Source organism: Triturus cristatus, chromosome 5_2, assembly GCF_964204655.1.
Source record: "Triturus cristatus chromosome 5_2, aTriCri1.1, whole genome shotgun sequence".
NCBI lineage: Eukaryota > Metazoa > Chordata > Amphibia > Caudata > Salamandridae > Triturus > Triturus cristatus.
In genome coordinates, this window is record NC_140588.1 from 1041949105 (window position 1) to 1041976318 (window position 27214).

Consider the following 27214-nt stretch of genomic DNA (forward strand, 5'->3'; position numbering starts at 1 on the left):
GATGGCGGCTATAGACAAAAACGATGATACGTAGGGGAGCACGTACGTTATGACGCCATAACGTTAGATCAGGTTGCGGAAGAATTTTTAACCCGGAAGAGATAGTAGCAAGCCTTGTTAGACGGAAAAGCGGGTCGGAGGCAGCAATAGGGAACGCCATTTCACTGGTAAGTTACAATTAAGTCCATTAGTATGTAGGATTGTGTCTAGCAGTGTTCAGATATTCGCCTCTAATTATCTTAATCCTTGTAAAGGATCTATGCGGTGAATTAACGTGAAGACGTCTTCAAATACACCAAGTGCATTATTTTCAATTGCACCGTTTGAGAGCTGCCGTGCAGTATTGTTGCGAGGTTAGGTTAAGTACGCTTTGGCTATAAAGTAGGCCCGTAACCTCCTTAGATGCAATCAGTGCATTTTAGTTAATATCTATCCTTGTTAGTCGTTTTAAGTGGTAAACAAGAGGGAAAACGTGTTTTCACGTGTTAAGTGCACTATTCTCAACAATTGTATTATTCGAGAGCCGTTGCGCAACATTATAAAGATTTCGGTATGGTCTATCTTTACGGGGGAATTGTTTCACAACCTTCGTTAGTTACGCGACCCTTAGTAGGTATATCTAACGTACTCTTGACAATAATTAAGAACCTTAGTCTGGCTATTTGATAAATTCGGTTGGTACCCTTTTTGCCGAAAATTAAAAGTTTACTGGCTATACGTGTTTCCGTATACCTCAAATTAAGAATTGTGTAGCATTAAATGCTATACTAAAGAGATAAGATGACACTAAATGTTACTTAGAGAGATAAGGAGGTACCACATGCCACCTTACAACATATAGATAAAAGAATGGTTAGTTTTTAAGAAGTGAGCGACTCACAATTGGGGTTGAGTATCTTCTTTTTACATATTCTTTATTCACAGTGGCCCTGATATAAACAAACTAGCCCATGGAGGGTCTGAAAGTAGATTAAATATCACCATCAAAGTAACTAAAGAAGAAGGAAGCGGCTGTGCATGAAAACCTAGGTGAATGTATATTTTATTTTAATTTTACTCTTGGTAATTCTAATGCAAATTGCTTAAAGTTAGACATAAAACTAATCCGGTATGACTAAAGGCTTTTTACATTTTCTCTATCTTTATGTATAGGATCCTAAAACTTTCATCATATAGTTCTACTCATCTGTGGGATGACGGAAGCAGTAATAATGCTATAGTGGAAATGCTCCTGCCAAATGTTATGTTGGTAAATAAGAATCAGTATAATATATATAGACTGATTTAAATAAATTGCAAAGATAATATTAGATTAATTATCAATTCATTACTGTTTCAGAAGAGAGATATATATATATATAGACTCAACAGACGTGCGACCTTTAGAATTAGACAAGATATACAAGACAAAAAAGGAAAAAAAGGCGTTATAAAATAAGTAATAGCGAATAGGATTGGTAGCACTTGTAAACTGTATAGCTACCTCACTGCTTTGGACAGATAATTTTTATAGACTGTATTCTGCATTTTTAGATAAAACAAATACGTCAAACTTACCCTTACATCCTGAACAATATCGTCAACATAGAAGAAACGTCTTCGTTAAGATAAAGGTATCCTATAAATTTACTTATGTGGAAATACAGAGACTTATATCCAGTAAGATACTAGATAGTACTAAAATACTGGAAATATAAATGAGAAGCCTTTTGTGGTTTGGAACCGAATAGAGTTGCCAGTATCAGTTCATAACCTAATAAGTAGTTGGAAAAACTCTTAAGATAAAATTGAGGGTAAAACTTGCATGATCTTAGTAAGCTTTTCAACTTCTGCCCATCCATCTCTGGTTAATAACTTCACTAAAAGGTTTGGTGAGAGAATATATAGCATAAATCATTCTTCACGAGAGAGTGCGTTGTTATCCACTTCACTTTGGTAACTCACAGTACTGTTCAGTTTCAATCTTCTCAGACCGCATTTCAGAACTATCAGTCATGTACTTAATGTGTGTATATATATTAAAAGTATATTGAATTGGCGCGATTAAACTCTAGATGACAACTGTTATTTGTATATATTTTTTCATTTTTAGTATTCACTGGTAAAGAAAATCCTGAAGAAGGCATTTGCCGAAACACGTTGGTGGTATTCCTTAAATCACTACCAGTGTTTTATATATATGATTTAAATTTTATTGTAAATTGTGTTTTGATAACGGAGAATGTGAAAAATACTATACGCTGTTAAATTGCTTCTCATATCAAATTGTCAGATTTGTGTAATATAAGTTGTAATGTATATTTATTTACGCTTTGAAGCGAATTATATATGAATTGAATCTATGTCAAGAATTCCTGTCATGCGAGGGGAGGAAAACGTTAACCAGCGAAAACGGACTACATCTCCCAGGATGCTTAGCGGTTGAGAGGTTATGTAAACAGGAGAGCTGTTACATAACTCAAGGAAAACACGCCCTTATGTAAACAGGAGAGCTGTTACATAACTCAAGGAAAACACGCCCTTATGTAAACAGGAGAGCTGTTACATAACTCAAGGAAAACACGCCCTTATGTAAACAGGAGAGCTGTTACATAACTCAAGGAAAACACGCCCTTATGTAAACAGGAGAGCTGTTAGATAACTCAAGGAAAACACGCCCTATAAAGGGAGGAACCGGGAGGTACAACGCTGTCGGATATTGTGTTTACACCGACGTACCTGCTTAGTGAAGAGCAGTGTTCCGGAGTGGTGCTCCAGTAAGGCAAGAACGGAGGTAGGTCGAGTCGTTACTCCCTGGGCCGTGTCTTGCCCCATCGTCACCTGTGAAGGACCCGGAAGCTCTACCGGATAACCATTGAGCTTCGCTTTTTGACTCGGCTGAGTCAAAGCGCAGTGGCGCTTTTGCTGGTTGGAGTCGTAACTCCCAGCCCGACCAGAGATACAGGGACTACCAGCTGTAACGCACACCAGGAGGTGTTTGCCGCGTTACAGACTCGGAAGTCCACGGGATCGATCGAGCGGCTGCTCTCGGTTCAGTCTTCTTTGCTTGTGATTGGGGTATCGGTGACGCATCACCAGGAGGTGACTCCGCGTCCCGGTGCAGTCTGAGGAAGAGGTTGAGCGGCTGCTCCCTTCAGGTAGAGACCCCGGCTGGGTGTTTCCTTGACTCCTCGATTCTCCCCAACACTCTTCGTGCCCCTCACAGCCTACCGATTGGCATTGTCGGCCATTTCATTTCTGCCCTCTGTTGGCATACGCCGGGATCGGCGTATATGCAGAGGACGGTTAGGACCATCCGTGCTGTGGGCTGGTAACGTACTTAGCCTGGAGGATTCCAGTGACTATAACCTTTGTTTATTCCTTGTATTATTTTTGCCTTCATTAAAATAACTAAACCTTCACAAGTGGTTGCGTTCTCATTATCGTGTCTGTTAAACGATCCTGAGACGTTCAGGGCGTTACAATCTACTTGTATATCTATTTTGTTTATTTAATATTTTTTCTATACTGTTTGTTATATTGTGTATTATGTGGTTGTATGTCTAGAGTTTGCCCCACTTTATTGTTAATCTGTACTGAGCCCGGTGCGATAGCTTTTTCAAAATAGTTGATTTCTCTGTTAGGGTGTTACCTTTTTTCAGGGACCCTGTGCGTTTTCCAAAAGTGGGTGGTATTTACCTGCCTCTCAGAGGTCCTGGGATGGGAACTCCCTCGCGCACCTCGATTGGCCCTACTTCATGTTATGGAAGGAATAGGTGGCAATTTCTACAAGCGGCATCTGATGCAATTGGGCTTTACTCTAGCGAAAAAGGACATTGCCAGGGCATGGAAGGCGCCGAGGGCCCCATCGGTGGCCGCTTGGAAGAATGGTGTAGACTTTTGCATGGGGCTGGAACAACCCATTTTTTTGTTGCTATGGGGTGCCCACACAAACACTACAAGATCTGGAAACGATGGGCGGACTGTCGGGGCCTACTGTTGGATCCACCATCAGCAACAGAGGCTCACCCGTTGGGTTGACTGATGTGTACATGTTTGGAGGGCAACGGTGCTGTGTGGGGGAGGGGCCCGAGGGGCTAGATCCCCCTGCTATATTCATAGGTTTTGACCAGGAGTATGAGGACTCAGTGCGATCGGGGGAGGGTCGGGGGTGGGAGTTTGGGCACATCTTTATATTGTTACTTATGTATTATCTGCACGTGAAAAATGCTAAAGTCATGAATTTTGTATGGTCTGATTGTGCAGTTGTCTCTGGAGTGCAGAGCCCTGCAATATATGTGCATCTTGGCAAATAAAATTAAAAAAAAAAAAAAAACTGGAAAATAATTTACAAATATTACTTTAAATATAACATTTTCTATATGTGGCAAGGATTCTGACTTTGGCAGCTTGAGCCATAACAATGAGCAATAACAAGTAGAAGATCTTTGAAAACAGGGAACCTGTTCCCACTTTTTAAGAAGAGCAACACGTTTGACTAAAAGTGTTAACGTCCCATTCAGTTTTATTTATGTTCAAGGCAAGACCAATTCCAAGTGGATCAGAGTGAAATTGAGGAATGGATCATTAAGAGGGAACCTCCCAGAAAATCAGGCAGTGATCACATCTGACATTTGCACCATGGGCCACTGAGTCCTTGTATCGTGAATTGTGTTTTTGGGCTCTAACTCCATCAAGTTTATTCAGCTATGAGCTAGGCTCAGTATTACAAGAATAGGGACTAGTCTTGTTTGTTCCAGTTTTTGTATCACTAGCTGAAAATGTGGCTACCTAATGCTTATTTTCTTTCCTAGTTTGCAGGGCTCTCTGATGTCTCCATATCAGAAGACATCCCTGTGGAGGGGGAGATCACGGTACCCATGGGATCCCAGACACAAGAGGAAGACTACTCTACCTTGGATGAACCCGTTAAAGACACTATTGTAAGTGGCTATGACCTACTAGTAGAACATGGAGAATGAAAATAGGTACTTAGTAGTAACAATAGTTTTGCAGCCTGAAGCTATGCTACATTCACATGCTGTGCACTAGTCCACCATCTAATGGTTGAATGTAGATTTTGTCCTACATGAAAGTTTTTTGACCATTAATGGAGCCAAGAAAGCCTGCTTTGATGTTGATCTTATGGCATAATGCCCCGGTACATAACAGCAATCAGATTATTTTCCCCTTGCTCTTGCACGGTGCCTCTTCAGAGTAAATTCTATATTTTACTTTAGTTTTGCACTTCACCCTTCTAGTGGAAAGGCGTGCAAGTCACTAGTGAGTCTGAAGAGTTTCCAAGCTTCAAAACAATTGTTCCAGGTAAATTACTAGTTTTTTGTATTGTTGCAGGTAATTTACTAGTTTATTTTGCCAAGAGAACTGTTTTCGATTCACATGCTGTACATTAACTATGCAGCAAAAATGACAGTTCTAGGATTGAATGGCAGCAAACAATGTTTTTGGAACTGTTTATCCCACTTATACTTCTTTCTTTGGTTGCAACCAACCAGTGTGAGAAAGTGCCATCTTTCTTGCATGGTATGCCCCCACTTTTTGCTGAATGTACTTTGACTGAGTGTGCCCTGGGCTCCTGCCAATCAGATGCCCAGGGCCTATCTTCCTTCCCTAAAACCTAAAACCCAAATTGGCAAACCCTGGCCACATGTCAGCCCTTGGTAAATGGTACCCTAGGTACCCAGAGCCTTGTGACCAGGGAAGGCCTCTAAGGGCTGCAGCACTTATTGTGCCACCCTTAGAGGCCCTGTACCCTAACACAAACACACTGCCCTTGCAGGCTGAGTGTCTGGGTACACGACAAAACAGAGAGTCGACATGGCACATATCCCTGTGTGCCATGCCCACCACCTACATTGCCCTGGCATACATCAGCCACCCCTCTAGCTGGGTGCCCTATGCCAGTGGTGTGGGCACAGGAGCATGAGCCCTGGGCCCCTACAGTACCCAGGTCCATTCCTGGGCACTGTAAGTGCAGTGCTGCCATTACGAGTATGTGGTGCTGGGAGATCGTCAACACGAACTCCACAGCACCATGATGGCTTCACTGAAGACTGAGGAGTTTGGTATTAAACCCGCACTGATGCCAGTGCAGGATTTAATGTACAATGCACGACAGAGGGCATCTTAGAGATGCCCCCTGAACCTAACCTACAATCCACGTCTGGTCTGAGGGGCTGCCTAGGCTGCCACACAGCAGACATGTTGCTGGACCCCTGGGTAGACGTCCATCCGCTCTCCTGGGCCTGCAACAATGCACATCCTGGGCTAGGTGCTAGGTCTCCTCCCCCAGGATGGGCAAGGGGAAGCTTCAAAGGCATGCCGCCTTTGTGAGCTTCTCCAAGCCACTTGCTGTACCCAGCAACTGGCCCCTATCTGTTCTCAACCCCCACTCTGGCAGGAAGACTGGCTGGAAACCCCAAGGAAGGACAGGGGGTGTGCCAGCCTCTGCCAACCCCACACCTCAGGTGGGGGAGGCGAGGTGAAGCACGTCCCCGGGCTCTCGCCGTCTTGAAGATGCGGATCCCTGCCCAATCAGGCCTAGGCCACTACTCCCCTCCCACAGGAGAGTGGTAGGATAGAGGGTGTACCCACCCCAGGACAGGGACCCAGTGGTCCCTGCCCTTTACCTACCTGTAACGGCCCTAAATTTAGTATTTAGGGGCACCCTGAATCTTCCTTCCTTAGATTCCAGATTCCAAGACAACAAAGAGGAGCAAGAGCAGCTGCTAAGAAGAGGAAGACACCAACTGCTTTGGCCCTAGCCCTACCGGCCTGTCGACCCTCGAACCTTCTCCTGCTCAATCCCGGCACCTATTGTGGCCAGCAACCTCACAAGCCCCGGAGGACCTGGCTACCTTGTGACTCTGAGCACCTGGGACTCCCACAAGCAGTGGCTCTATTCAAAGCAAGTATCTAACCCCTGGCATCAGCCCAGAACCGTGAACCCTGCACACTCTGCACCCGCCAAGCCTGGCCTGTGCTGGAGTGGACGAATTCCCCGAGGACGTCCCCCCGGCGACTGTGACCCCGATTCAGGCACCCAAGGACCCACCTCGACGCTCCTGGCAACGCCTGCAGCCTCAGAACCAGGGACCCCCCCAACCGCGATCAACAGAGGGTAAGATTTCCCGACACCAAAAGGCACCACTGCACCCGGCGCCCTGCGGCCCCCTGTACCCGACTCCTGGGTACCTACTTATCCTCCAACTACCCAACTTACCTCTCGAAGTGGTGGTCACACCTGAAGAATCTTCATCCCTGTTAGACCTGGCACCGTTGGCGTGGGTCACCCTTCCATTTTTGTTTGTGCCTCAACGTATTTTTGTGCTGGTGTTCGCTGCTCAGGGCCCTGTGACACTGCCATCCAGTGCCACAGGGCAAGTGCTCCCTATGGTAAAATGTATTATGTGAATTGACTTCCACGATTGGTTTATTTGGTTTACAGCCCCTAGTAAAGCGCACCAGGAGTGCCAGGGCTTGTAAATACAAATGCCGCTAGTGGGCAGCAGCACTGTTTGTGCCACCCACAGGAGCGGCCTAGTAAAATGTGTCTAGGATCTGCCACTGCAGAACCTGCTCGCAGTCAGGTACTGTCGCCTGGCTACGCAAGTGCACCCACTTGCCAGTCCCTAAACCTTCCCTTAACTGCATGTTAGTCACCCCTCTGGTAGGCCCAAGGGCAGGGTGCATTGTAGGCATAAGGTAGGACATGCCCTGGTGTGTGTGGCATGTCTTACTAGTGAATTACAGCCCTTGTCGTTTTTCACTAGTGAAGGCTACCTGCTCTCCGTAGGCCAGAATGGGCTGCTGGGATTGCTACACGCTGTGATCCCAGTGGACTCATAGAGCATGGTAGAAAGTCATGTTTAGTATGCCTGAACTCAGAATAATAAAATACTTCTTTTAGTAAAGTTTATTTTAATATCCTGTGTTTGTAAATACTACTTTTAGAAAGTTAGTATTTACTGATCTGGCCATCCAGTCCGCCTCTGCGCTGTGTGTGTGTTCTGCCTAGTAACGAGGAGCAGGGCTGGGGAAATCCAGGAGACAGGCTGGCTGCCAGGTGGTCGGTAGAAAGATTACCCCAGGATGGGTGGGAGGAGTACACCTTGACTCTTGAATAGACCTGTGCTCTGCCACCACAAAGCCGGCTCCGCCCCCTGTGGAGCGGCTGATGTCTCTGCCCTGCTGCTGAAAAGAAAGAGCAGAGTCACCACAACAAAGTGCTCCAAAACTGGACTGAGCCAGGCCCAGGCCCCGTGGCGACCAAGAACAAAGGATTTGCTCTTTAAAAGTAGGAGCCCTGCTCCTAAGAAATCAGATCCTGCTCGTGACCAAGAAGAACGCTCTGCCTGAGGAGGAGGAACCTGAAGTCTGAAGGACTTGCCTGCAGTGGTTGCCTCGCTGCGAAAGGAGAGAAGAAACTCACCAAGACTTGCTTTATTTATCTGCTCAAAAACTGGTGCTCACAGCAATCTCCAAGGGCTTGATTGAGCTTGCCCCCTGAACGGAACCCCAGGACCAGTGGGTTCCCCGTGTCTCCGCTCGTCTGAGAATCGAGCCGTGTGCTTTCTCCCGCCGGAGTGCTCTGCGCACCTTCGCATCCCCCTCCTAGGGCCGTGACACCCAGAAGCCTGGCTGCCTCCCCTCGCCGAGAGCCCCGGTCTACCTGAGTCGCTCTTGATCCATCGGGTCAGCCGCCCCGCTTCCCTGTCACCTGCCTGCCACTGGAGCGTGCTTGGTGCCCCCTCGCCCTCCCGCCGGATTTCTAATCGGAAAGCGAAATCAAGCCCCGGACTGCCGCCCGTACGTCGTAACGTATCCGGCCGCCCCGCTTCGCCTCCCAACAAGAGTCGGACCGTGCTGCCCTCTGAAGTGACCTCCCGCACAGTCCGTGTCGGAGGCCCGGGGCCGCGCCGGTCTACTGAGAGCCGCCCGCTGATTCCCGATCCGGAGACCCTCGAGGTGCCAAACCTGCACCGCCCACCAAAGACCCGTCCAACACACCGCACGTCCCCAGGTACAGTGAACTCCCTATCGGACTCGGGGTCCGCAACGTTCTGATTTCCCCGTATCACTGTACCCTGGGCGCACTGCGTATCACCGTGGCTGGACAGATCCAAGAAAGCGCTACAGAGCGCACGTAACAAAGAACTTGCCAACAAAAGAGAACCGTGCCGAACTATCATCTTGTGGCTCCCATTTCACGAACGTTATTTATGGTCTTGTATTGAGTCTGCATAACCAAGAACCTTTTACATAAAATATACGTATTTTTGATACAACTTACGCCTGGCGTCCATTTGTGGGGGATCTGGTGATTTACTGTGTGTGCTCATAAATGCTTAACTGACGTAACGCCCTGAGGTTTAGCCCTGACTGCTCGCGCCACACTACCTATAGGGTGAGCAGGGGTTGTTCTGAGGGAGTAATTCTCTTGCCCTGACTAGAAGAAGGGACCACTGCTTGTCACACGTAACCACTCGTGCCAACCAGGGGTTCTCCATTCTAACATTGGTGGCAGCGGTGAGGATTTCGAATTTGCATTTATGATTTACATACAGTGAATTATTGATCACCACGTAGCGAGAGCAGACCTATAACGCAGCCACTGGTTGAATTTTGTTTTGCTGAAGAATCTCCACTTGAAGAAACCATGCCTAGCTCAGTCAGTGGAGGCGGAGTGTCCTCCATACTCTCTGGGATTGATGACATAGATTGGGAACAAGAGGCACTGAGAAAGTGCACTAATGAAGTCTTGAAAGGATTCCTCTCCAAGTACAGAATTAAACAAAGTGGATTAACCACCAAGGATCAGTACATAAAGGCGCTGAGGGCCTGGCACGAATCAAAGTTCCCAGAGAATGCAAGAGAGGTGATACCCCCAGAAGGTGTTCCTGAGCCTGGCAGAGGCCTGTCGCCAGCGGAGATGGCCGACAGGAGTGCTGCACGCGCACATGAGGTGGAGATGGCAAAACTTCAAATGGAGATGGAAAGACAAAGATTGGCCATGGAGCATGAGGTAAAAATGAGGGAGTTGGATATCAAGGCCAAGAGTTTAAACCACTCTTCCTCTGGTGGCAGCAATTTAACATTCAAGGGTGAATATTCCTAAAGATGTAGTAAGGGAGTAATATTAATAGGATGATATTGGGCAGTGGTTCAGGGCCTATGAAGTAGCCATGTCCTCCCACCGGGTCCCTGAGAAAGATTGGGGAGCGGGGTTGTGGGGAAGGTTCCTGAGTGAGGGGCGGGACACACTGCTGGATCTCCCCTCTGATGTCAAAACATCCTATCCACACATGAAGGAAGCTCTGATGGCAAGGTATGGGTTAACTCCTGAATTGTACAGGCAGAGGTTTAGGGATTGCACCAAGAAACCTGGTACCACTTATGTAGAATATGTGACCTTTTTTTTCCAGAGCGCTAGATGGTTGGGTGAAGGGTAGCAAAGTGAATGATTACCAAGGGCTGTTTGATTTAATTGCAAGGGAGCCCTTGTCGGATAATTGTTTTCCTGAGCTACGCCAGCACCTGATCGATAGCAAGCTGACTAACCCTAGGAAGCTTGCTGAGGAGGCGGACCGCTGGATCAGCACCAGGGTCCACAAGGGTCCCGTGGGAGGCCCCGTCAAAGGTGTTCAGGGTCCCCAGCAGAAGAGTGGGGGGGACGAGGGTAAACAGAGGGAGTTCTACAGAGGGCCCCAAAGTAATTCCCAAGGGAAAGGTTCTCAGCCACCCCCACCCCTGAAGCAGACCGGGGCCCCGACAGGTAACCCTGTTCAAAGAGGGCCCCCCAGATGTTACAAGTGTAACAACCTGGGGCACATTTCCATGGATCCCAAGTGCCCCATGTATGGTAAACCAGCACCCTCTGGTGCTCCACCCCCCAAGCAGGTGAATAGTGTAGCCTTTGGGAGGGAGATAGATGTCCAAGGGGCGGGGGATCCCGTACAGATGACCCTAGTCTCATTCGGAGACAGTGAGATGGTCGCTGAGGCCCAACTGCCCCCCAATACTCAAAAGTATGGGCAGTGGGTGACCATAAATGGCCGAAGGGTGGGGGCTCTTAGAGATACAGGAGCCAGTGTGACTGCTGTCAAGCAACACCTGGTGTCTCGAGCAGGTTGTCCCACACGCATTCTGCCGTGTTGTCAACGCCGACAACACAGAGTCAGTGTCCAATGGCTCAGGTTCCCTTTGAGTGGGGGGGGGGGGGTCTCTGGTACTCTGCAAGTGGCTGTGAGAGAGGCCATGCCTGTTGATTGTCTCCTAGGTAACGATTTGGAGAGCTCCCCTTGGGAAAAGTGGAGAAGACAACTCACCTGAGGATGGTGGGTTTACCTGATTGGGCGTGCGTGACCACCCGGTCAATGGCAGCCAGTAGGGGTGTTGAAGGGATCCTGGAGCCTGAGGGAGAGGCCCAGGAACCGGCCTTAGGGAGAGGGCACAGGAGGCACGGGAATCCGGCTCCTGAAGTTCCCACGGCCCAGGAGGGAGCAGACCCCGAGGGGGATGCCCTGGAGCCGACCGGGGAACAGATAGCCGAACTGGGGGACCTGCTTGAGCTGACCCATTGGCAGCAAGAAGGAGGCCCCACCAGGGAGGAATTCTGCAGGGAGCAGAAAGAGTGCCCTTCTCTAGTGGGTATGCGGCAGCAGGATGCAGCCCAGGCCAATGGTGATCAGTCCGGTACTCACTTGATCTACTGGGAGAACGACCTCCTGTACTCAGAACCTAAGGTTGATGAACCTGGGTCAGCCCGTGCGCTGGTGGTACCCCAGAAGTTCAGAGCCTTCCTACTGGGGCTGGCTCACGACGTTCAGTTAGCAGGGCATTTGGGGCAGGACAAGACCTTCGCGAGGCTTGTCACCCACTTTTATTGGCCTCAAATGCGCAGGAGTTCTGACACTCACTGCAGGACATGCCAGACTTGCCAGGCAAGTGGTAAGAGTGGAAGGAAGCTGAAGGCTCCACTCCAACCTTTCCCTGTGGTCAGTACCCCATTCCAGCGAGTGGGGATTGACATCGTGGGGCCACTGGACCCCAAGACAGCCATGGGCAGCAGGTTCATCCTGGTCTTGGTGGACCATGCCACCCGGTACCCTGAAGCCATCCCTCTGAGGACAGTGACGGCCCCCGTGGTGGGACGAGCACTGATGTGAATTTTCTCACAAGTAGGATTCCCTCTAGAGGTGGTGTCTGACAGGGGGACCAATTTCATATCGAAATATATGAAATCCCTTTGGCAAGAGTGTGGTGTAACCTACAAGTTCACCACCCCTTACCATCCCCAAGGAAACGGGTTGGTTGAGCGCTTCAACCGAACCCTAAAGGGCATGATTATGGGTCTTGAGGAACCCATGAGGCGTAAGTGGGACGTCCTCTTACCATGCCTTCTCTTTGCGTACCGTGAGGTGCCACAAAAGTCTCTGGGGTTCAGTCCCTTTGAGCTTTTGTATGGCCACCCAGTACGAGGACCTCTTAGTCTGGCCAAGGAAGGCTGGGAGCAATCTCCCAGGAAACCTCCCCAGAATGTATACAGTTACATGCTGGCTTTCCGGAACCAAACTAGGCGTTTCAGGCAACTTGCTGAGGCAAACCTGGAAGCCAGCCAGGAGGAAATGAAGCGGTGGTACGACCAGAATGCCACTCTGGTTGAGCTTCAACCTGGCCAAAAGGTATGGGTTCTGGCCCCTGTGGAGCCTTGTGCACTCCAGGACAAGTGGACAGGACCCTTTGAGATTGTGGAGCGCAAGAGTTTGTCACCTACTTGGTGGACTTGCAGTCTCCAAGGAACCACTTGAGGGTCCTCCATGTCAATCGATTGGAGAGGTCCGAAGTGGGCATGCTCTTGGCCACAGATGATGGGACGGAGGAGGAGTCTGAGCCTCTTCCTGACCTCCTGGTAGCCTCAGAGCGAGACGGGTCAGTGGATGGAGTTAACCTCTCACCCACCCTGACCCCTGAGCAACAGGATGACTGCCGCCACCTGCTGGGGCAGTTTCCTGACCTGTTCTCCCTGGTTCCTGGTATCACAGATTGGTGCGTCCATGATGTGGATACAGAAGACAGCTTACCTGTGAAGCACAAGGCTTACAGGGTAACTGACAGGGTCAGAGCTTGCATCAAAGAGGAGGTCTCAAAGATGCTTGCTCTTGGGGTGGTTGAGTCCTCCAGCAGTCCTTGGGCCAGCCCAGTGGTCTTGGTCCCAAAGGCTGCCTCGCCGGGTGCCACACCCGAACTCCGGTTTTGTGTGGACTACAGAGGACTCAATTCGGTCACGAAGACTGACGCGCACCCCATCCCCAGAGCTGATGAGCTCATCGATCGGTTAGGGGCTGCACGGTACCTCAGCACATTTGATCTAACGTCTGGGTACTGGCAGATCGCCTTGACTGATGGGGCCAAAGAGAGGTCTGCATTCTCCACACCAGATGGGCATTTCCAGTTCTGGGTGATGCCCTTTGGGATGAAGAATGCCCCTGCCACCTTCCAGAGGTTGGTCAACCAGGTGTTGGCTGGGCTGTCCGAGTTCAGCGCAGCATACCTGGATGACATCGCAGTGTTCAGTGGCACATGGGAAGAACACCTGCGACATCTCTGGGAAGTGTTGATGGCACTGCGCAAGGCAGGCCTCACGATCAAGGCAAGCAAGTGTCAGATCGGGCAGGGTTCCGTGGTGTACATGGGACACCAAGTAGGGAGTGGCCAGATGGCGCCCCTACAACCCAAGATAGAAACCATCCTGGCTTGGGAGCCCCCAAGGACCCAGACGGAGGTGAGGGCCTTTTTAGGACTCACAGGGTACTACAGGAGGTTTGTCAAGGGGTATGGCAGCATCGTTGCCCCCTTGACAGAGCTGACTTCGAAAAAGCAGCCCAGAAAAGTGATATGGACTGACACCTGTCAGAAGGCCTTTGACACCCTGAAAACTGCCATGTGCACGGCGCCCGTGCTCTTGGCTCCTGACTTCTCCAAAGAGTTCCTTGTGCAGACAGATGCATCAGAGCATGGTTTAGGGGCTGTTCTCTCACAGATCACTGAGGAGGGCTTTGACCAACCCGTAGCCTTTATTAGTAGAAGGTTACTTCCCCGGGAACAAAAGTGGAGTGCGATTGAGCGAGAAGCATTTGCGGTGGTCTGGGCATTGAAGAAGCTAAGACCCTACTTGTTTGGGTCTCACTTCCGGGTTCAAACAGACCACCGGCCCCTCAGATGGTTGATGCAGATGAGGGGTGAGAATCCTAAGTTGTTGAGGTGGTCCATTTCCCTACAGGGGATGGATTTCACGGTGGAACATCGCCCCGGTACAGACCACGCCAACGCTGATGGTCTTTCCAGATTTTTCTGCCTTAGTGATGAAGAACTCCCTGGAGTAGGGTAGTTCTCCCCACATTTCAGCTAGAGGGGACACGTGTTAGACCTGGCACCGTTGGCGTGGGTCACCCTTCCATTTTTGTTTGTGCCTCAACGTATTTTTGTGCTGGTGTTAGCTGCTCAGGGCCCTGTGACACTGCCATCCAGTGCCACAGGGCAAGTGCTCCCTATGGTAAAATGTATTATGTGAATTGACTTCCACGATTGGTTTATTTGGTTTACTGTCAGCCCCTAGTGAAGCGCACCAGGAGTGCCAGGGCTTGTAAATACAAATGCCGCTAGTGGGCTGCAGCACTGGTTGTGCCACCCACAGGAGCGGCCTAGTAAAATGTGTCTAGGATCTGCCACTGCAGAACCTGCGCGCAGTCAGGTACTGTCGCCTGGCTGCGCAAGTGCACCCACTTGCCAGTCCCTAAACCTTCCCTTAACTGCATGTTAGTCACCCCTCCAGTAGGCCCAAGGGCAGGGTGCATTGTAGGCATAAGGTAGGACATGCCCTGGTGTGTGTGGCATGTCTTACTAGTGAATTACAGCCCTTGTCGTTTTTCACTAGTGAAGGCTACCTGCTCTCCATAGGCCAGAATGGGCTGCTGGGATTGCTACACGCTGTGATCCCAGTGGACTCATAGAGCATGGTAGAAAGTCATGTTTAGTATGCCTGAACTCAGAATAATAAAATACTTCTTTTAGTAAAGTTTAGTTTAATATCCTGTGTTTGTAAATACTACTTTTAGAAAGTTAGTATTTACTGATATGGCCATCCAGTCCGCCTCTGCGCTGTGTGTGTGTTCTGCCTAGTAACGAGGAGCAGGGCTGGGGAAATCCAGGAGACAGGCTGGCTGCCAGGTGGTGGGTAGAAAGATTACCCCAGGATGGGTGGGAGGAGTACACCTTGACTCTTGAATAGACCTGTGCTCTGCCACCACAAAGCCGGCTCCGCCCCCTGTGGAGCGGCTGATGTCTCTGCCCTGCTGCTGAAAAGAAAGAGCAGAGTCACCACAACAAAGTGCTCCAAAACTGGACTGAGCCAGGCCCACGCCCCCTGGCGACCAAGAACAAAGGATTTGCGCTTTAAAAGAAGGAGCCCTGCTCCTAAGAAATCAGATCCTGCTCGTGACCAAGAAGAACGCTCTGCCTGAGGAGGAGGAACCTGAAGCTGAAGGAGGAAATGCTGTTCCTAAAGTCTGGAGGACTTGCCTGCAGTGGTTGCCTCGCTGCCAAATGAGAGAAGAAACTCACCAAGACTTGCTTTATTTATCTGCTCAAAAACTTGTGCTCACAGCAATCTCCAAGGGCTTGATTGAGCTTGCCCCCTGAACGGAACCCCAGGACCAGTGGGTTCCCCGTGTCTCCGCTCGTCTGAGAATCGAGCCGTGTGCTTTCTCCCGCCGGAGTGCTCTGCGCACCTTCGCATCCCCTTCCTAGGGCTGTGACACCCAGAAGCCTGGCCGCCTCCACTCGCCGAGAGCCCCGCTCTACCTGAGTCGCTCTTGATCCATCGGGTCTGGCCGCCCCGCTTCCCTGTCGCCTGCCTGCCACTGGAGCGTGCTTGGTGCCCCCTCGCTCTCCCGTCGGATTTCTAATCGGAAAGCGAAATCAAGCCCCGTCGTAACGTATCCGGCCGCCCCGCTTCGCCTCCCAACAAGAGTCGGACCGTGCCACCCTCTGAAGTGACCTTCCGCACAGTCCGTGTCGGAGGCCCGGGGCCGCGCCTGTCTACTGAGAGCCGCCCGCTGATTCCCGATCCGGAGACCCTCGAGGTGCAGAACCTGCACCGCCCACCAAAGACCCGTCCAACACACCGCACGTCCCCAGGTACAGTGAACTCCCTATCGGACTCGGGGTCCGCAACGTTCTGATTTCCCCGTATCACTGTACCCTGGGCGCACTGCGTATCACCGTGGCTGGACAGATCCAAGAAAGCGCTACAGAGCGCCCGTAACAAAGAACTTGCCAACATTTCACGAACGTTATTTATGGTCTTGTATTAAGTCTGCATAACCAAGAACCTTTTACATAAAGTATACGTATTTTTGATACAACTTACGCCTGGCGTCCATTTGTGGGGGATCTGGTGATTTACTGTGTGTGCTCATAAATGCTTAACTGACGTAACGCCCTGAGGTTTAGCCCTGACTGCTCGCGCCACACTACCTATAGGGTGAGCAGGGGTTGTTCTGAGGGAGTAATTCTCTTGCCCTGACTAGAAGAAGGGACCACTGCTTGTCACACGTAACCACTCGTGCCAACCAGGGGTTCCCCATTCTAACAATCCCCGAGCTTACGGCCTTTGTTTGTCCTTGAGCTTTTCCATTGCAATCTATTGAGTGCCCGAAGGCTCAAAAGCACTCTGCATCCAGCCGCCCGAGTGGCCCTGACAGTACAACCTCTACTCCTACCTACTTCCCCATTTGCCCTGAGCAAGTGACCAGGAGCCCAACTCCCACAGCCGCGTGGCCTGCTAGTCAGCAGCCACCAACCAAGGGCCCGCTGCCTCCTATAGGATAACATTGGGCCTAACTCACTCTGCACCCGGCTGCCCCTGTGCCGCTGAGGGTGTAACAACTGTACTTACCTGACCCCTGAGTCTATGCCCAGAACTTTAATTCTGCCAGTCGATTACTTACCTAAAAGCCGATAACTCACTGTTCGAGGCATATGAGCTGCAGATCACACACTAGCATAGTAGATCGCCATCTGGTGTTGGACTCGGATGCTTGCACCTTGTTGTTGTCTTGGAAGAAGTCTTTGTAGTCACGAGACGCGGTGACTCCTCCCTTGGGCGATAGTGCGCATGGGCATCAACTCCATCCTTAGATTGTTTTTTTTCCGCCATTGGGTTCGGATGCAACTTTTCCGCTCTGGTTGGAAATCTCAATTTCAAACTTTTTCGAAGCTCAAAACTTCCACAAAAACCATCGAATCTCTTTCAACTTCGACCCGACTTCATCGCCTCGATTCCGGACGTTGACGCGGGCCGCTGGGCCTATCCACGCCGTAAGGCCTACGGCTCATGGAAACGACACCATTTAAAAAATGCCTCCAGTGTGGAGCAACGTTTCCGCACAGTGACCATCACAAAGTCTGCAACCTGTACCTATCACCTGAACACGACGAGTCCAGCTATCCAGCCTGTGCATCCTTTCAATCGAAAAAGACCATTTGAGATCGAAGGGCTAGTCGACACATCATGGCACAGAGACCTGCTCCGGAACCAGAGGACATCTTTGATGAAGGCCCTGATGTCCCAGAGAAAGATTCCGAGGATCTCGAAATCATCTCAGAGGCAGAAGACTCAGACGACCTCATCACTCCTGGGCAACGTGTGAGTACTACTGCCCCTGCCCCAACCCCTCCAAAACCAAAGGCAGTGGTCAAGACTTTGCCTGTTGGCCCCAGTCGAGACCGAAAACATCCTTCAGAAGCCCCGCCTCCGGGCTCGGCTCCGAAGAAAAAAGACAAGCCTTCCGGTAGCTCGGGACCGAGCAACCCGCATGTAATTGTCCCGCTGGCACCGAAGCCAAAAGAACACTTGGCTCCGCAATCGTCTCTGACGAAATTGGCCCCGAAAACGCCAAGGCCCATAGATAAGCCGGCACCAAACGTTCCCAAGCCTAAAGATCCATCTTCGGCTCCGAAACAAACAGCTAAGGATTCTGATAGGTCTCCTAAGGCCAAAACCTATAAGGATCAACAACAACCTCGCTCGGAACCGAAACATTCGGCACCGAAAGCGGTTACAGAGGAACAGTAACATTTTCACCCAGATCCTATCGATCCAAGGCAGAAAAAGATTTATATAAGCCCAAAAACAGGACATGTCACGGCTGTGCCATGTAAAAAACGAAAAGTGGATACACCATTTGCTCCAGTTCCTGTACACAAGAAGGACTCTGCAACATCGCCTATGCCCCCTTCTTCTCCTACACTGCCTTCTAACCCGCCTCCTCTGTCTACACCAACCTTACCTCGAACTTCTCCACCACATACACCACCTCCAGATGATGATGATGATGATGATGATGATGATGATGACGACCTGGGGGGGGGGGGAGGGTGATCCTAATGACCCGTTCACGGATCCAGATACCTCACCACTAGATGATTGGGTATTTCCTATCCCAATAGACCTCCCAGACCCACAGCCATATCCCTCAGAACCATCTCCCCCAGATGATCACCTGGGGTTTGGCCAATTATTAAATAGAGCTGCACCTTATCATGGTGTTGCAATGCACTCCGACGCACCAGAGGAAGATTTCCTCTTAGATACTTTTGAACAATCCCAAAAGTCAGTGCAAATATTACCTATGATCAAAGGAGTCATTAAGCATGCCCCTGAAGTATTTAAAGATCCTCTCCGTGCCAGGGTTCGGCCTGCCCCTGAAGATCGTACTTACATCAAAGGACAGTTGCCTTTGGATTCTCTAGTCGTTTACAATGCTAGAAAACACGCCAACTCCCAGACCTCCGGAGATGCACCACCCCCGGATAAAGAATCCAAACTGCGAGAAGCTTCTGGCAAAAGGGTAGCAGCACAAGCAGCTAATCACTGGCGTATTGCCAACACCCAAGCACTACTGGTACGATATGACAGGGCACACTACAACCAGTTAGAAAATCTATTACAACATCTGCCTGACCAGTATAAAAACCAGGCAAATGACCTTATCCAAGAGGGCAAGCTAATTTCAAATGCGTCAATTAAATGTGCACTTGACGCAGCAGACACTGCCTCTAGATCAATCAACACCTGTGTACTCCTTAGACGACATGCCTGGCTACGCATTTCAGGCTTTAAGCAAGAGGTACAAACTACCATACTCAGTCAGCCATTCAACCAAGAACAGCTATTTGGGCTGGCTGTAGACACTGCCCTTGAGAAAATAAAAAAGGACACAGAGACTGCTAAGTCCATGGGTGCTTCTTCTACAGAGGAGCCTCCAAGAACATGGGCGCAGAAACCTCATCTACATTCAAAGCCACTACACAAACATCCCCCAGCAGGGGATATTTTAGAGGCGGATACAGAGGGAACAACAAAGGACGAGGTCGAGGTAATAACAACACTCGCACCTCCCCTGCCACAAAACAGTAACTTTCCTCTGCTCCCCCCAGACCATTCCACTCCAGTTGGGGGCAAACTAACACAGTTCCTACCTGTCTGGAATTCCATCACCACAGACAGGTGGGTAAGACAAATTATCCAGTATGGTTACTGCCTGGAACCTACAGCTACCCTCCCCACACATACCACCCAAACAGCGTCCAATATCCGCAGACCCTCTTACGCTCCTCAAACAAGAGGTTCTCTCACTGCTTCAAAAGCACGCAATAGAGCCAGTTCCCTTAGAGCATCAAGGAACAGGGGTATATTCACTTTACTTCCTAATACCCAAAAAGGACGGGACTCTGAGACCAATACTCGACCTCAGACCCCTGAATCTGTATATACACTTCCATTTCCATATGATCACTCTTCAACAAGTGCTCCCACTGCTGCAACAACGCGATTTCCTTGCCACACTAGATCTCAAGGACGCCTACTTCCACATTCCAATACATCTTGCTCACAGGAAGTACCTAAAGTTTGCGGTGGACGGACAACACTACCAGTTCACAGTCCTTCCATTCGGAGTGACCACCGCACCCAGAGTATTCACCAAATGTCTTGCAGTAGTAGCAGCACATCTCAGAAGACAACAAATTCATGTCTTCCCGTATCTAGACGACTGGCTTATAATAGCCGACCAATGTGTTCTACACACTCACCAAACCATCCAAATGTTACACAACTTGGGGTTCACCATCAACTACCCCAAGTCGCATCTCCAGCCCTCTCATATACACCAATATCTAGGAGCTACCATAAACACCCCCACAACCCTAGCATATTCCAGTACAGCCAGGGTAGCCAGTATACAAACTCTTATCACAAAATTTCAAAACCAACACTCTCTTCCTGCCAGAGTGTTCATGCAGCTCATAGGCATGATGGCGTCTTGCATCTTCATTGTGCCTTATGCAAGGCTTCAAATGCGTTCTTTACAGGAATGTCTAGCACGTCAGTGGAACCAGGTTCAAGGACAACTTACAGATCTGGTGTTGGTGGACAGCTGCACACACCGCTCTCTACAGTGGTGGAACATAACAAACTTGTCCGAAGGGCGGCCGTTCCTGGAGGCTCTTCCACAGATTGTGCTGACAACAGACGCATCACTCACAGGATAGGGAGCCCATCTCCTCGGACACACAACTCAGGGCAAACGGACCACTCAACAGAAAGTGTTCCATATCAATCACCTAGAACTGCTAGCAGTATTCCTAGCACTAAAATCCTTCCAACTACATGTGCAGAACAAGGCTGTCCTCATCCGGACGGACAACATGACAGCCATGCATTACATACAAAAACAAGGAGGCACACATTCTCTGCAGCCATCCCAGCTTGCACAGAACATTTGGAGATGGGCCATTCCTCAGAACATATACCCACTTGCGGAACACCTTCCAGGGGTTCACAATCAGATTGCCAATCTATTAAGTCGCCAGACACAACAGATTCACGAGTGGAAACTACATCCCCAAGTTCTACTGCCCTTTTTCCATAAATGGGGCCAACCAGACATAGATCTGTTCGCCACACACGAAAAAGCAAAATGCCCAACCTTTGCCGCCAGGTTTCCGCACCCAGAGTCAAAAGGCAATGCGATATGGATGAACTGGTCAGGCAGATTTGCGTACGCTTTTCCGCCTCTCCCACTCATTCCACTCTTGCTCAGGCAGCAATCTCTCAAGCTGATCCTAGTAGCTCCCACATGGGCACGCCAGATGTGGTTCACAACACTACTGAAACTCTCACTAGTTCCACACCAAAAACTGCGTCTCTCCCTGTCCTTAATAACCCAGAACTATGGAGAGATCAGACATCCAGATCCAGGCCAACTGAATCTGGCGATCTGGCTCCTGAAGTCCTAGAGTTCGGTTACCTTAACCTTCCACCAGACTGCATTAACATTATCAAAGAAACCTGAAGACCAACTACTAGAGCTTGCTATGCTGCAAAATAGAAAAGATTTGCCATTTACTGCACTAACAATAATATACACCCACTGGATGCATCCATCCAGAACATCATTTACTACTTACTACATTTGCAAAGATGTAATTTAGCATACTCATCCATACGTCTGCACCTAGCAGCACTAGCAGCTTACTTACAAAATCGACAGCACTTGTCACTCTTTAGAGTCCCTGTGATCAAAGCCTTCATGGAAGAACTTAAAATAATTATTCCTCCCAGATTACCACCCACTCCGGTGTGGAATCTAAACATTGTTCTTACTAGGTTTATGGGATCCCCATTTGAACCTCTACATAAATGCGAACTACAGTTCCTCACATGGAAAGTAGCTTTCCTTATCGCAATCACATCTCTTAGAAGAGTTAGTGAAATCCAGGCTTTAACCATACAAGAACCATTCTTACAATTACATCGTAACAAAGTGGTTCTTAGGACAAATCCAAAATTCCTTCCAAAAATCATATCTCCATTTCATCTTAACCAGTCAGTAGAGTTACCAGTGTTCTATCCAAATCCAGACTCTGTAGCGGAGAGAGCTCTTCACACCTTGGATGTTAAAAGAGCCCTTCTTTATTACATTGACAGAACTAAATCTTTCCGAAAAACAAAACAACTGTTTGTAGCTTTCTCTCCACCACATAAGAGTAACCCCATCTCCAAATCTGGGATTGCTAGGTGGATAGTTAAATGTATCCAAATATGCTACCAAAAAGCTAAACGCACATTAACAGTTCCCCCTAGAGCGCATTCACACGCAAACTATGGGCTTCCATGGCATTCTTAGGGAACATTCCCTTAGAAGACATTTGTAAGGCAGCCACATGGTCTACAACACATACCTTCACTCAACACTGTTGTGTTGACGTACAAGCAAAGCAACCAGCTTCTGTGGGCCAAGCTGTCCTTAAAACTTTATTTCAAACTACTGCAACCGATACAGGTGACCACCGCTAGGGGAGATACTGCTGTATAGTCTATGCTAGTGTGTAATCTGCAGCTCATATGCCTCGAACGGAATATGCAACTTACCAGTATGCATCTGTTCTTGGCATGTAGAGCTGCAGATCCACACACGCCCACCCACCTCCCCGGGACCTGTAAGTGTTCCAGTTCTATCTTACTTAGATATACACACATGGACATTTCTTTTTCTTCGACTAACTCTGTCATTTCCCATCATGGCGAAAACAGTCTAAGGATGGAGTTGACGCCCATGCGCACTATCGTCCAAGGGAGGAGTCACCTATCTCGTGAGTACTAAGACTTCTTCAAAGACAACAACAAGGTGAAGCATCCACGCCCAACACTTCTATGCTAGTGTGTGGATCTGCAGCTCTACATGCCAAGAACAGATGCATACTGGTAAGTAGCATATTCCTTTCTTCCATAGGGTAACATTGACTGGTTTCTCTTGAAATTTCTTCTAAGTGTGGAGTTTCTAAACTTTAAAATATTCAACTAAAATCAACCGAGTAACGAAAACGGAAATACTCACCTGCTATTAGGAGAGATCCCAGTGCTGGATCTTGGTGCCCAGCACTGACCCTGAAAAGTACTTACGACCGTACTTACCACTAACTCAGTTTTCTCCCATAGGAAACCAGTGACTGTTTTTCTGTGAAATTTCTTCTGTCGATTTTTGCAAACTGCAAATATTCTTTAAAAATCGTACCAACTGTGAAAACGTAGTTACTTACCTGTTTTAGTGATAGATGTCCCAGTACTGAGCCTAGGAGCACAGCACCGGATTACAAAAGTAACGAAAACATACTTTACCCGTAACTCGAATTTTCTTCCATAGGAAACCATTGACTGTTTTTCTGTGAAATTTCTTCTAAGTGTAGATTGTGCAAACTTATAAATATTCCTTAAAAATCGCCTGTATAACTTAAACGCAGTTTCTCAACTGCTTACAGGTGGTACACTAGTGCTGGATCCAGGATCCAACACTGACTTAGAATAAGTAACCATAACCCCACTTACCTGCTAAGTGAATTTCCTTCCATAGGATAACATTGGTAATTTGATCAGAAAAAGTTTCTAAGCGTCAACTTTTAAAATAGCAAAGTATTGCTTAAAAATCACAATAGTAACTAAAACGTATTTACTCACTTGTTTCCAAGAACTGTCCCAGGACTGAATCTAGGATCCAGTCCTGGAGTTAGAAAAGTAATCCTGAAAGTAATCAATTGCATATAACTTAAAATTCCCATTGAGCTCAATGTATTATTATGTTTGAAATTGTGTTGCCTATTGCAACACACTAACTATTGCATTTCAAGTCAATTGCCTCTTGCAAAGTATTCAACTAAAGCATCACATTCTGAGAAAGTATATCTTGATACCTATTGTTGGTTCTAAAATAAAACAACCATATATTTTTATGTACAAACCATTGGCCTAGAGTTCAGTTCTTGCGTGTGTGAGACCATTTGCTGACTGAGTGTGTACAACAAATGCTTTACACTGTCCTCTGATACTGCCTTACTGCTCGACCAAGCTACCACCTTAGAGAGTAAGGTTAAATCTAACTTTAGCCTCTGCCAAACCTCTGGGGAATGTGGACTCTGTACACACTGTACCTTTTTGGGAACAGTATATACAGAGCCACTTTCCTACAACAAGGTCTTGGAATGAAGGAATAGTTGAATTAATCTCAATCACTAGCGGTCACTCAGCCACATTCCAATCCATATATGTTATGCCACTCTAGACATATTCCTTGGTTGGGCAGTTATACAGTAGTGTTGTGCAGATCTTTATACAGATAACCAAGTGGTTGCTGCACAAATGTTTTATAGTGACAGCATAACATAACGTGTATTTGTAAAGCACATGTTCATCCCGACGGGCCATCTTGGAGCTGAACAACAGTTGGTTATTGTTACCCAACTCAATGGTGCTCATTTTATCGACCTCAGAATGGATGTGAAGCTGAGTGGACCCGCCTGGATTTGAGCCTGTGACCATGAAGTCGAACACAGACCCCTGCAGTGGATGCATTAGTCCACTGAGCCATCAGATCCGGCTGATGTATTCCCTGCATGAGAATGAAGCCCCTTTTTCCCAGTAGAAAGTGTGGTTGGTCTTAATTTCAGTGTTTTCCCTGCTATTAGAGATGTTAAGACTGGAATTATTCTCATTTCTACTTCATTCCTGTGCATTTTTAATTATGGATGTTGAGCTGTTCGTTTATGTAATTCACTTACTCCCCCTAGTAATGCCATAGGTATCAAAGCAGTAAAGTAAGATGTTTTAAAATGTTCTTGCCTCAAGATCTGGTGACATAAGTCTATTTAGAACAACATTTAAGTTCCAATTTGGTAGGTGACATGTGGAATATTCCCACAATGTTTTTTTAAAAACAATAAGTTGTAACCGCTAGTACCTGAAACGGATACAGCAGATAAATACACTTTTTGCATTCCATATGTTATATTGGTGTTGTTAGAAAAACCCCACTCCCACACCGGAAGGGTGGTGGTAATGGGATTTTTCCAGACATACACTGTGGTAGCTTGGCTCGAGTGGTCAGGGGTCAGGCACCGTGTTAAGCATACGACATACCCACACAATAACCATGCGTGCATCCGTTCCAAAAACGACACTACACCTTAAAAATTATACTGAAAATATATCTCTTTATCTTCTTTTCTCTTAGTTGCTGATTAAATAAATAATAATACAATCACAGTACACCAGGCTTCTTCTTAAAAAGTGCAGGTCAAATAAATAGTAACACTTTACAGGTGCGATAAATAGGTTCAGGTCAAATAAATACTGTGAGGCAATAAATACTGTGCAGGAATAAGTTAGCTCAGGACAATAAATACATCACAGGAATAACTTAGATAAATACAATAAATACAGTACCCTCAATAAATAATATCAGCCAACAATGACATTTGTAAAATCAGATCACATTTAAAATACTATGGGCTGATTTGGCCCAGTCACAGCTTGTGGTTAGGTGGATGGCCTGAGGGGTATACTCCCTGGCTTGGACAAGGCTGAGGCCTACACTGAGGTAGATCAAGGGGGAATCTAGAGATCTGGCTCTCCCACACTACAAAACCCCTCTGTATTAGTCTCAGCTCACCCCTGGCACAATCAAGCTGGTTCCAGCAGCCCTCTAGCCCCTAGGATGGTCTCTTAGGGCTTCACAGGGCCTTAGGCGCCCTCTATTCCACTTACTGCCCTTTCTATGAAGTTCCGACGCCGCTGGAGTCGTGTCGACGCCGTGAGGCGGTTCCGGTTCGATGTCGGCGGCCTCGGCTCAATGACAGTTCTTGTCGACGCCGGTATGCGGTTCCGGTTCGATGTCGGCGGCCTCGGCTCGATGTCGACCTCCGGTTCGATGACGTCGGGCAGTCTTGGCTCGATGTCGACTTCCGCCGGCTCCGGTTCGATGTCGGCAGCCTCAGCTCGATGTCGACCTCCGGTTCGATGACGTCGGGCAGTCTTGGCTCGATGTCGACTTCCGACGGCTCCGGAGTGCGATCTCCACTCCCGACCTCCGGTGCTCCTTTCCTCAGGTTCCGGCGACTCCGGAGTGCGACCTCCACTCCCGACCTCCGGCACGATTCTCTTCAGGTTCCGGCGACTCCGGAGTGCGATATCCACTCCCGACCTCCGGCACGCTTCACCTCGGTTTCCGGCGACTCCGGAGGGCGGACTTCACTCCCCCGTCGACGCCGCTCACTCGACCTCGGGTGACTTCCTCCTCGACCTCTGATACTCTCCACGACCTCCGTCGGCGCCCTCTCTCGACCTCTGGCGGCTCCGGGTACGACGTCTGCTTTCCAGTCAGCGCCGCTTCTCCACCTCGGGCTCCAGGTCTCTAGGCTTCTCGACGTCGGACTTCAGGTAGTTACCAGTAACCAGGTCAGGTACTTGCTGTTCTTTATTTTTAAGGCCTGTTCCTGCTGTCCAGGTCCTCAAGATGGTTTTTCTTGCTTTCTCCCACACAGGGCTCCAGGCTGGGCTCAGTCAGTATGGACTAGTATCAAGGGTGGGTTTATGGACCCCACTCCAGGCACAAGTTTCCACCCCTGCTGCCTCACTCCTTCCTCCTTCAGGTTTCTGCTGCTCTCTCTTCACCAGTCAGGTGCCAACTGCCAGCTCCAACTGTCAACTCTGGCTTAGCTTCCCAACATTCCAAACCGCCTCCAACTGTCACAGGGTTCCAGAATGTTGCAGAAGGTTCTAGTAGGTTCCAGTGGGTTCTGATGATGTCACAGGTGGCCACCATTTTGTGCTCCTGGCCCTCAGACAGAAGTTCCAAGGGTAGATAAAATGGCTCCCTGAATCTGCATCAATACTAAAAAGTCTGGTGGTTCCCAAAAAGGAAAAAATACTAACAGGGTTTGAGGCAAAAGTGGGACAAAATAAATAATGATGAGGAGGGACCACCCAAAGGGCTGACAGGTCTAACACGCGTCCCCCCCAGCTGAAAGTGGGGAGAGCTACCCAACCCCTTGGTAGCTCTCATCACTAAGGCGGAAATACCTTGAGAGACCGTCTGCATTGGCGTGGTCCACTCCAGGCCGATGTTCCACCTGAAAGTCCACTCCCTGTAGGGAAATAGACCACCTCCACAACTTGGGATTCTCCCCCTTCATCTGCATCAGCCAACGAAGGGGTCTGTGGTCGGTCTGAACCAGGAAGTGCGAGCCAAACAGGTATGGCCGCAACTTCTTCAGAGCCCATACCACTGCAAAGGCTTCACGCTCTATTGCACTCCACTTC

The 27214-nt window shown here is 48.7% G+C and overlaps 1 protein-coding gene across 1 annotated transcript in view; it reads left to right on the forward strand.

The window, feature by feature from the left end:
- The window catches only part of YIPF6 (Yip1 domain family member 6), a 131244-nt gene that overhangs the window by 23550 nt on the left and 80480 nt on the right, over positions 1–27214 (forward strand). Inside the window, exon 2 of the mRNA XM_085608320.1 lies at positions 4794–4922. Coding sequence (XP_085464446.1) covers positions 4794–4922 — 129 coding nt within the window. The remainder of the gene's footprint in view (positions 1–4793; positions 4923–27214) is intronic.